The following is a 12,206-nucleotide window of genomic DNA, read 5'->3' on the forward strand; positions in this document are numbered from 1 at the left end:
TCTGTTGTGCACACCTTTTGCAGTGCATTTCATAAACATGAACTTCTTTTACTTATATGAAAGGTTTTAAGATTTGGACTACTCTCTGATGATGGAGTTGTAATGGGTCGAACATAAATCAGCACAGTTTTTCACACTTCACATTTAATTTGTAACAGAATGTGTAGAAGAAGAAAGAAAAAGAAAATGAATAGAGCGAGCCAGTAGCCGTAACAAATAAATTAGAGGATTGTGACTTTGTGACGGATCAACACTGGACAGCTTAAGATCCTGGAGTGTATGCTCGCTTTGCTTCAATCAATCAACAAAAGTATAAAAAAAAGAATTTATAATGAAGAAAGAATTCTACCATATAGTTCATCACGGATAAGACGCTAACTCTCCCAAATGAGCGAAATTATTGGTGGTACGTGTGTACTTCCAAAAATTGCATATTCTTCTGGAACATTCGTTATGTGGTTGGGGCACTCTGTAATTTCAGACACTCATAGCAATATAATCATTCATCAGCGATAAAATATAAGATGAAACAACACGAATATTTGTAAGAACGAACCGTAAACCTAAACTTTGAAATCGAGTATTTGTAAAAGGGAAACGTGAACCTTTATTAACTGAGATTTCTTTTCAAATCGAAGTTTCGCATTCTTATAATTCCTTCAAAACAACGTTGTGCACTTTAGCGCATCTTGTAAAAACGAAGAAACAAAATAGCCGAAATATCGTTCACATAGGATTCAACAACGACAACGGACGCGCTCCATAGTTGTCAAAAAGAAATACAACCTCAGGATATGATCACCCGTAGATTCCAGGGCTCATCGTGACACCAAAAAAAAATGGTCATGAGGAACCTTGGCCTACCAATGGATAGCGTAGTCGTCAATTAGTAAAATTAGTTGTAGTTTTTTTTTGTTGTATTCATTAGAACCTTTAGTATATACAGTATTTGGTTTCTTTAATTGAGCCGAACATGAGTGTTGTTATTATTCTTTATTCTAGGGGCTAACATTTCATCAATATCGCCTTCTTCCAGAGCCTGAAAGGATGAGATCGGATGTGATCGATCCGATCGATTCGATCAAACGGCTCGCGCGCCCAAACCTCGTGTCCTCGGCTCAGCTAACGGAACCATATACTGAAACATCACAATGCCAAGATTTATTGAAAGTCGTACTTAGCAGAGACTTTAGCATATAGAATAGAATTTCGCGTACAGTGTGCTAGGTTTCTATGACTTTCTAGGTCCTCTCTGGAAAGTGTTTCGCTTCTGTGCGGTGACGAACACGTCAATGTGAAGCTATGACATGAACATCATGTGACAGGGACATGTTCACCGGGAGGAACGTGCATCAGCAGCAGGTTTTGTTTTGTTTTTTTTCGTTTCTTTCGGTCTCGTGTTCGCTTTTCATAGTTCGATTTTGCATTTTCTTCATTAAAGGAGTTCATATGAGTCGTAAGTAGGTTATTTTCGCTCTTTCTTCACTAGAAGGTTATCTTCTATTTACTTCTGCTCTGAGGATCATAAAATGGGATTCTAAAAACTGATTAAATGTTAAGGCGAAATCATCTAGTTAGAAGAAAACAGCTCCAGTTTTATGGTTCTTCACTACACAAAGCTGTAATTCGTTACATTTTATTTTTTATTTTTCAAGGCTACCGTCTGTAGCACATATATTTTTTGAAGATTTTTGCTTCTTTTGAATAGACATTCGTTCGACATGGCACCGACGAACCGCTGGACAGCGCCGGTGTGAACTCTACTAAGCAGTTTTAGGTATGCGGTATTTTGCTACAACTCATAAACTGTACAAACAGTTACGACTTCATGAAATAATACTTCCTAATCCTGATATTCATATCTCTATGTCGCAATATGTGTGGAATTAATTGTTTTTCTTTCTTTTTTCTTCTTCTTTTCTTTTGTTGTGCTGTATGTTCATTGGTTCAGCTACATATAGTAAAAAGGTGTACGTTTCAATACATATCCTTCAGTGCGTTTCGTAATCGAATATGAATCAACCTGCACATAGATGGATAGGATGATAACATCCAGAAGTAGAAGAATATTGTTCATATGCATCAAAAAGACACTATACATCCATAGAGACGGCATATAAATACTGTAACGATTTGTGAGTAGAATATATTAGTTGTTTCTCTGCTGGACACATACTGGCTTCCTATCCAGCACATCCAAAGTTCGCATAACCATGTATATGCAACAACAATGGTTGATAAAAAGCATAGTAAATAGATCGAAGGGAAATCCGTGAAAAAAAAACGAGAAAAAAATATAACGGATAAAGTGTAGTTGCGGGAGGGGGTCACTCAGTGGCGCCCTTATTTCTGGAAGTAGATGACTAAATCAGTCGGGGCCTTAAGACATAAGCATTAGTCTTATTGGATCTAAGACATGTAAACTTTAGTTACTAAGAGAAAGAAATAAGAAAGAGCGTCTAGAAATATTTTATTTTATGTGTTGCTGAAACCACTGAACATACCTGTTAGAAAAAAAGAAAAAAAAACTTTTTTTTGTGCATTTTGCTAAATAAAAATGTGAATGTCAGGACCAGACCACGTTTATTTGATAACTGATTGGATAGTGTGTGAGAACGCACACGTAACAACATACCGCACCCACAACTGTTCTAAGATTCCGGTGTTTCACTTTTGTAGGATTGATTTATTTTAAAAATTATGAACTGCCCGTGATTTATTTCTTGTTTAGATGCGCATAAAAATATGAATTGCCGTGTGTCACCACCTATCTTTAATATGTTCATTTAGCTTTAGCAAAGGCCAGTGATGCTAACCAAAAATTTCAATGAACAGCGAATTAAAGACATCTTTTCCTATACCCACAACCCAGGACCGTTCAACGCAATATGTAAGATTTGTCTTAATATTTGATCTCTATTTCGGATGAACTGCATTAAGGTTCAAATTCGGCTCACAAATGGTCAAGTGCACAAATTTTTCTTTCAAGATACCCGTTTGGGATTGGGGCAGGGCAGGAAGAAAATGGAGCAAGTGTTAGGCGAAGCAAATAGGTGTGGTGGTGACTAGGAAAACTGCTGTTGACTGTGGACCACATAGTTTCTTGTGTTTTTACTCTCATTTATATATATATATATATGTTATATTTATATTTATATTTATTTTCTCTTGCTTATTTTATTTATACGCTAGTTCATTTATCAGTTATCGCTTTCACAGTGAGCTTTTCGACACTTTGACGTCTCATTTCGGGCGATAGTGCATACCAGCAACTTCATTAACCATTTCAAATTCGAACAAATGAAATTCTGGGTGAAAAAAAACTTGTTCGCAAGGTTCCTGAGAGCGTCGAATATACCGTTCGGTCTAAAATTAGCGTGTTGCGTCCGTATTGCTCTTCAGACGAATTCACGGTAGATTCTAGTTCTGCTTGACTCTCCCTTCGCTTGAAGGCAGCAACTAACCGATGCTGACTAGCTGAGCTGCGTTTGCTGGTGGTACGAGTGGTTGAGAACGGCGCCGCATTGTGAGTAACTGCTCGATCCATCCCCCTCACTCGTATCCCAGAATCAAAACGGTTTCACCGAGTTGTAGTCGGTCGCCAGAAGCAATACTGTGTGTTGTATCTTGAATCCTAAAGGCAACATACCACGAATGTGACGTGGTGAGAGAATACGAGGGAAAAAGCCGGAGATGGGGTTGTAGATTGCGGGATTCGGGGTGGTTCCGCTCATCTCTCTCTCTCTCTCTCTAATCGTCATAAAACTCGACGTGGACGGCGCCGTTCTTTCCTACGAAATCAACTGCAACCACCCTTGTGCACGTGCCGCATACACATGAGAGCATCACTGATCCCTTCCCACCTATTCAAGTAAAATCAATGGATAGGCTGGTGATGAGACCGAAAGGGGTAAATAGAGGCGCGTTCTAACGTATCTCGTAGGAACTAAAACAATTCTCACGCCGTTTTTTACGACGATTAGGGAGAGGTGAGCGGAACCACCGCGGATCCTGTAATCTACATTCCCACCTCTAGTTTTTCCCGCGGATTCCCTCTCCACGTCAGATTAGTGGTATGCTGCTTTTGAGACATATTGTTTTTTTTTTATAAACGAGAGTTCAGGCGGTCTCTTTTTTTTTCTAGTGAAAGAGTAGTAGTTCCGGCCGCGAAAATATATACCTAGCTGTTTTTTTTTAAAGAGAACTTATGGCTCCGCTCGCAAATGTGTACTTGTGCAGCTGCATTCAGTAACCAGTTCAAGGCAGCCATGGTGAAAGAAAGATCTGGTACATGCTGCCCTATTGACTGTCACGATGTTGGCTGGCATGACGACCACGTGCGTGAAGCCGCTCTATATGTGTTTCATAAAAAGCTGATGCAGGAATTCGAAATAGTCGGAGCAGACGCATAGGCGGTGACACGCAACCATAAAATATATCCAACACTCCATGTTAAAATAAGCGATTCCAAAGAAGTCAAAAGTAGAAGAGATCTCCAAGGTAACATTAGGACCTTCAACATCGTAGGTCTTTTCGTTGTAGTTTTTTTTTTTTTTAGTTTATGCTTTGTTTCAAATTATAACACAAAATAGAAGCCCGTATTGCGTTTTTTTTTCTCCAATTTCCACTTTTAAAGTATTGAAATTATCCATAATGGCTACCAAATGGTTCTTTCAAATGATGCGAATATTCGTTGAATAATCCCATCTAAATAACCGATAAAGTAACATGTCGGTGGGTCCCTTTGGGACCCATTGACATGTCCAGCACCAATTAGTGTAGTCTGGTCAAAATCAGTTGAAGGTTGGTCTAGTTGCGTAGGCGGCTGCGATCGAAGCGGTGCGGTGTGGTCGAGATGGGACCTTAGCTATCTCCTTTACTTCTACTGGGCATGGAGCGCACCCGCTTACGCAATTGCACCAGGTTTCAGGTTCAGATTTTGATCTGACAATAACTTCTGCTAATATACAGGAACAAAGAAAAAACTTTAAAGTTGAAGAATAATTGATGACTTCAGAAGTTCCTAGTTATTTTTCCTACTCATCTTATTGATCTTATTTTATATTTGTATGAGATTCTTTTTTTCCCTCTTCACTCATTGAATATTTGAAATCTGAGCAGAAGGGATGTTGATGCATTGAAGAGTAGAAAAAAAGTGTTGATGAATGTATCGTCGGAGCAATATCGCCGACATAGTTCACATTACAATCTGGAACTTTCCAGAAAATAAAAATTTCTCTAAAAGAGTAATAAAAGTTGAAAAAAAAAACGCGAGTGGAAAATTAGGTTGAAAGTCGATTTTTGCGTTAATTTTTTTAGATTGCTTTCAATTTCGAACACAAATCCATTGCTTTCTTTTTCATTTCTGAGTACGGAGAAAAAAATATGTCCTATATTCAAATTTCATATTATGTGAGTGCTGGAAGTTTGTGGGCCCGCTACTTTTTGCACTACGTCAATAATTTATCAAATTTCAACTCAAGGCGCACCCACAGCGCTGTAGTTTGTAACTGTATTAATAGTATTTCAAAGTATTTTGTTTTATATGTCCATATGAGGCTTTTAAGTGGGAATTGTATGGAAGTGCGAAGACGACTTTCTGGTTTTTTTTCTTTTGCCGTCCCCGGAATATCTCCAGAAAATGAGCATGTGAGGACTACAGTATACAAATGCCTCTAACCTATTTATACAAGAAAATTATATTATACTTCTTCTATGTTGTTTATAACGTGGTTATTAAATTAAAATGTGTTCCAATGGGAACAAACAGGGTGGTGCTCAACATTAAATGAGAACAATTAACCTAAAGCTTAGAGCACTGTCACGGCACCGCATAGACGTTCTGGAAGCCGATCCAGGAAGACCCAATACACAAAGATTCCCACGAGTACATTTCACAGAAAGCTTGGACATCGGGTGGATGTAGCGCAGTCGATAAGAGGTTCCGCTGTGACTACACGATCGATCAGAGGGTCGAAACCGCCCTAGTGCCAACCAAACTCCTCATCCCTACATGTCCGATAAATTGGTACCAGAATTGTCTGGGAGGATAAAAACACTGACCGGGCACATCGGCCAGCCCCGGGAAGTCATTGTAAAGATGCACGCGCGTTCATAAACCTCAAACGATTCTGAACTGAGGTCGCGAACGCGTAGGGACATCCCCAAAAGGAGGATTTATCCCCGTCCTGTTCTTTATCCTTTATCTTCTACCTGCTACTATGTTCTAAAATTTCACAGCTCCATGAGAACATTCAGGAGATTGCTCGGAAATAGACATTTACGGCCGATTGAGCGATCTGTTTACCAAACAAATTGCAGCACAGGCCTGCACATATGACTAATACCCCACGTGCATGTTCTCCGGCACTGAATGATGCACTGAATGTTCGTTCAATCTCATCACAATCTTTCGAAATCACAGACAATTTCCCCTGTTCGATTATGTAACGACAGTATTTTTGGACGAGTGCCAAGTTTACGCCAAAGTTCTCGGGAATGATAATGCACTCTTATGAAAACAACGTCTATGCTTCTGAACTCAAAAATACCGTAATGAAAAATTTTTTTCTTAGGGAATGGTGGACTTAAACTAAAATATCCAGAAATTGAAGAAATGTCTAAACTCTAATGTTGCTAATGTTGACATGTTTATTTGAGCGTCGTACTAATATTAATTTAATAATGAAAATAACTTAATATTTAATAATATAATTTAATTTTTTTTCTTTTCATACATACCTTCATACACATCTTTTCATAACTTAATATTTAATAATATATAATATAACTTAGTTAAAAATAAACACACATGTATTGAATTAATTAAAATTTAACAAATAACAAATTAATAAACATATTAATTTGTTATTTGTAAAATCTATCTGTTTGATATTACCTTGCATTATTTTATTACTACACTATTTTTATCTATTTGTCTTATTTGTGCTGGGAATCCTAATCTCCCACTTCTCCCCCCTCCGCCTCCTCCTCCGACTCCTCCTCCTCCTCTCATCCCCTAATCCCCCTAAAAAAGAAACCTTCCTCCTATTCAATTATGATTTTAGTTTACTGCTTCGGAAATGTTCACTCGCACGGTTGCGATGCGCGTTCGATTGTGGGGCGACGCGATAGGAAGAGAAAGTATGTACGTAGTCAGAGAAGACGCATGCGTCGCGACCATCGGGCTGTAAAATTACGATGTCGGCTGTACGTACGTCGAGTTCGGGGATTCACACATCTTTTCAAGCGTTTAGCGTTATGCATGTACTCCTAGAAGATTTGAGAAGTGACTTCATCCTCAGCAGTCTATTTTACGAGTTTTTTTTTTTACTCTTTCCGTTGTCATAACCATTTATTTCTCTGTTTTTTTTCAAGCAATGACTTTCTTTTCTTTTTCTTTTTTCTTCTCTTTCTTGACTTCATTCTTCAGATATCCTATGCAGAAGAGAAGCGAGATACAACTAATCGCTAGAAATCTCTTAGCTAATGGTATTTTGATCTAATTACTACCTTTTTTTTACTTTTTTCTTGGAATTTCTTAGTTTACTGGATCGATGCATAGATTTTTGTGGTTCTCTGGAAAAAAAAACATATTCAAAGAGAAGAGGCTAGGTAAAATAATCTTTGAATTTGTTTCTTGGGTAAGGAGGATATGTATATTAGTATGAGCAAAAGGAAATAAAAAAGAAAACCATAATCCCAGAGATTTTTTGTGGTAAATAAATTTGATTATATAAAATTAATGAATGCATCTTATCATTCTTACTATTTACATTTTACACATATTATTTTGAATAGTTATTAAGTTATTATGGAATAAATGATAGTAAAATAAATAAGGTAATAAAGTAAATAGAATAAAATTTAAAATAGAATAAATGATTTCCTACAGTGTCTTAGTACATACTTATTTACTTATTCGGCGGCCTGGTGTTATCGCGCCTACAGCGGTTCCACACCGTTTTCGCACGAGGTGTATTGTCCTCGAATATCGCTTTATCGTTCTAGAGCTTGCACAAGATCCATCCATTCGTCATCGATTCACATCCTGCGAAACGCTTCCTTGATGTGCCTATCCACACCCAGTGACCAGGGCACCTCAACTTTGTCCTGCAGTTAAAGGCATCACCCCACGAATCTTAGGTGGTACAGATTTCAGGTGGAGGATTCGTATACGGGATCGTGGATTATTGAGAGAAGAGTGATTCCGTCCATTTCTTCCTAATTGCCGTAAAAAACGACCCGGAAGATACGGCGCGTGCACAAGGCTGGCGCGCTCCAATCGAACTTGTTGTAGAAAATAGCGCTCTGGAACGCTCGAAGCCGCATCTTTCGGGACGTTTTCTACGGCACTTAGGAAGAAATGAACGGAATCACCGCCCTCTTATTAATCTACGATCCCGTATACGAATACTCCACCGGAAATCTGTACCACTCCAGATTCGTGGGGTGATGCCTTTAAGCATGACGAAACAAAGAGTTGTTACCAAAAATCCCTTCGCTTCCCCTGGGTATTTGACCTAGTTAGATTCAGCTCTGGCAGTGCCTTGGACGGTAGAACCATTCGGGAATATCTGGGTTACTTTCTCCATATAACTGTGCAAGTTATTTAGTGCCTCCATATTTTAATAATCCAAAAAATCCCCATATCAACCCTTTTTATGCTGAAGTTTCAGCTTTAAAAAAGACGAAAAAAACTGCTGCAGCAGAACTTTTTGCTTGACCTGTTACGATTCACTCGCCTATGAGATAATTGTCCACGTAAATAACCGTGGAGAGTGAAAAAAAGCATTTGATGATAGGTTAATGCGTGGAATCCAATTACTTAGGCGCACTTGCATTTTTTTTCTTTGCAGGGAACGAGGTAAAAAAAAGACGGGGAAAAAACATTTCTGTCGTACGGAAGCTGAGGAAAAAAATGCTACTACTAATTCCAGAACAAAAACTCCACGCCTTTTCTTTTCCGATCCGTCAACGTCTTGATGCCAGATGACACAATCCGACATAATGATGATCGTTTTTCATTAATCCTTGATTAATTAATCTCTGTAAATAAAGTTATTGATGAGAAAAGTTATTTCTAGGATATTTCTAGGGAAATCTAGACCAGGACTACTTTTAAAGAAAAGAAACCTATCATAGGCGCTCTCTAGTTCTATTTTTTTTTCTTCCGTGAAAAGAAAGAATAGATTTCTGTTTTTTTTTTTTCGTTTTTTTTTCCAAGAAGAGAGGACTTGGAGATTGGAAGAATGGGTTAATTAAATATTGTTATATTTTATTTCATTTTTTTATTTCTTTCTATCCACTGATTTGAACCATTATTCTTTGCAAATATATTTTATCACAATTTTTAATTAATTAAATTAATTAGTTATTTTAATTTAATTAATTTTTGCAATGAGCTGTATTCGGTTCGTTGGAGTTTTTGTTCACTACAACACCATGCTCTTTTTCTGGAAAGTACCACCGAAAAACATAGTTATAGTTATTTATATTTGGATGTTGCCTGAATGATTATCAAATTAGTTTCTTTTAAAAAAATTCGATTGTTGGAAAATAGTCGATTTCAAGCGTTGATGTAGATCACTTGTGAATTTCTTTGGAATTTTACTTATTTCAATGTTGAAAATATTTGAATTGTCCTCTTCACAGGAGGAGGAGCAGTTCAGATTTGGAATTAAGTTTTTTTTTTCCTCAAAATACAACCATTTTTCCGAATCGATTCAAGTTTTTCTCGAATAAATTTGATTTAAAATTCGTCCCAAGTGGTCAAATACTTAAATATACATATTTTTAGACTTAGTGTAAATTTATATATTTCTTATTAATATCAAAAATTCAGTGCAAGTTTGAAAACAGACAGCGAGAATAGGTGGTATTTGATCCTGCAGACGACTTCGTGTAGTTTTCTGACGCTGCGTAGTTTCATTTTTTTTTCTGAATGCAGTCCTTCTACAGATCTAATCCTTTTATGTACGGTTTATTTAATTTTGAGTGTTTTTCTTCTGCTGAAAAAAAGAAAGGAAGCATTCGACCGTTATAACGCATTACAGATGCTGGTAATGTGTATAAACTTCTCAAAGATTTCTCTTTTCTAGCAAATTCCAGAGGTTTCAAGGAAAGATTTCAAAATGAGCTTACTTGAAAACTGGACTTATTCGTTTGTAGACTGTGAAAATTACGAATGATTTCGAAAAATTCTGTTATTCGAAAAGATAAATTTAAAGATTTTGGCTAAATTTTCCATACGCACTCTCTAATAATTTTTTCTCGTGCTACTACACCCTTCCATGCGTTCTCTGGTCGTTTCTTTTTATGTTGCCAAGTCATTTTCCAAAAATCTGTGTCCCTACGTTCAAAATAAAAAGAAAAAAAATAGATTTGGATTCTTATCTGAGTTTGTCTGTTTTTTTTTTCCTCGGAAAGTCTTAACAGTTCTGGATTTATCATTTTTATTCCGATTCTTTTCTGGATCATTTAACATTCGAAGCGTTTGGAATGTGTGGTAGTCAGCTGTTCAGATGATTTTTTTTCGGGGAAAAATTTTTTGAAAAGTAAACGATGAGTAAACGAACGAACTATCAATTTTTCTCTCAAATAGGCTTTTCATTTATTTCATGGGAAGTGTATGACAGTATATTTAGGTGAGGTTCAAATGGTGGTAGTAAATAATAAATAAGTAAATATTAATAATAAAATAGTAATAATAATTAAGGTAATAGTGATAATATAATATAAATAGTAATAATAAATAAGTAAATATTAATAGGAATATATAGATCATGTTACTACTAGTATCGTTGAATAAACGGCAAACCAATGAGAGTTGCATTATTCTAGGAGCTAAACTATAGATTTCATCCTTAGAAAAAAATTAAAAAATGAAGTAATCATGAACCATAGATTTCAAAAATGCTTAGAAAAAATGGATTGAAAAAAAGGAAAAGCATGGATTAGAATAGTGACGATATCCGTGATGAACGTTTCAAATTTGACATGAAGAGATCTTTAGCGTAGAGATTTCCTTTGCGTAATCTACCCTATCTCTAGTCTGAGCTGATCTGAACTTACGATCTACACGTTGAGGTCGTTCGAAGGAGGTCAGCACCCAGTTTCAACCTCTCCAACACCTAAACACACTGATTACCCATCACAGTGTGGCGGGAATTTTTTTTCCGGCGGGGAAATCCATCCACAGCTACCATTGCCCTAAGAACGTTTGTGAGAGCGATACCAAGTCGACCTCGTTGATGTCCCAGGCAGGTGCTGGTGGTCTCGTTGTCGAAGTGTGGGCGTGGCCGTGGTTGTGGTACGCGCGCGGGCTGCCCTGTGTGTTCGTTCGTATCGCCGCCGCCGCCGCCGCCACCGACGAGGCCTCTGCTGCTGCCGCCGCCGCCGCTGCTGCTGCTGCTGTTGGCGGTGGTGGTGGTGATGGTGCGCCGTCTCCTCAATATCGCTCTCCTTCGAGGTAAATGCTTCGTCGGCTCGTCGGCTTCTCACCCGAACGTATTCCTCCTCCATTATTGATTCGATCCTGAAACCATCTGAAGCGAATTTTAGTCCTATAGATCACATAAGACATCTACTACTGTATCGTATACGGTCTATTCGTGTGTTGTCTATTTGAGTGTTCTTTGATGCATCCAACAATTCATTAAACTTCTTTAACGATCCACAATCCCTTTCACTGTATTCCCTCCATAGTCGAGAATTCTAATCTCCTTTCTAATCTATCTCCCTCACTTCCATCACTCTTTCCTCTTATCCACACATCGTCCTCCTCCTTCTCTTCCTCCTCCTCTTCCTAACTCTTTTCCTGTCTCTCATCTTCATTCCTCATCGTCATCAGTAGCTTGTATCGTCGTAGCTCGGCCCGGCCGTTTCACATTTGCCGTTCTCACACGTTGGTTATCGTCGCAGCGCAACGACAGCGGCAGCGGCGGCGACACATTGCTGCGTTGTCATCGCTCTCGAATCGTCTCGACTGCTTGATGCCATCGTTACATTCCATGATGGGAACGTTACGGATCCTAACTGTTCGCTCTAAGTTCATCCAGACTATAACCACACATTGCTGCTGCAGGAGTGCGGGGTTTCTTTTTTCTTGTGTCTCAGAAATAAGCCGACAGACCTGATTGATATCAGGAACCGAACTTCGATCTCCTCCTAGTCGATACATATCGCACGCATAGCGCATAGGTCAT

General features: G+C 38.1%; 2 protein-coding genes across 2 annotated transcripts; both read left to right on the forward strand.

Moving 5' to 3' along the window:
- Nucleotides 1-2,827: 2,827 nt before the first annotated feature.
- On the forward strand, nucleotides 2,828-4,412 carry RB195_008474 (uncharacterized protein; the record flags this gene model as incomplete). The annotated part of the gene is made up of 3 exons (XM_064194997.1): nucleotides 2,828-2,890; nucleotides 2,941-3,053; nucleotides 4,250-4,412. 3 exons carry the CDS (start codon nucleotides 2,828-2,830, stop codon nucleotides 4,410-4,412), a joined length of 339 nt encoding a protein of 112 aa, XP_064046142.1.
- Nucleotides 4,413-11,252: 6,840 nt separating this feature from the next.
- On the forward strand, nucleotides 11,253-11,474 carry RB195_008475 (uncharacterized protein; the record flags this gene model as incomplete). The annotated part of the gene is made up of 1 exon (XM_064194998.1): nucleotides 11,253-11,474. One exon carries the CDS (start codon nucleotides 11,253-11,255, stop codon nucleotides 11,472-11,474), a length of 222 nt encoding a protein of 73 aa, XP_064046143.1.
- Nucleotides 11,475-12,206: the final 732 nt, after the last annotated feature.

The sequence above is a fragment of the Necator americanus genome, chromosome III (genome assembly GCF_031761385.1).
Source record: "Necator americanus strain Aroian chromosome III, whole genome shotgun sequence".
NCBI lineage: Eukaryota > Metazoa > Nematoda > Chromadorea > Rhabditida > Ancylostomatidae > Necator > Necator americanus.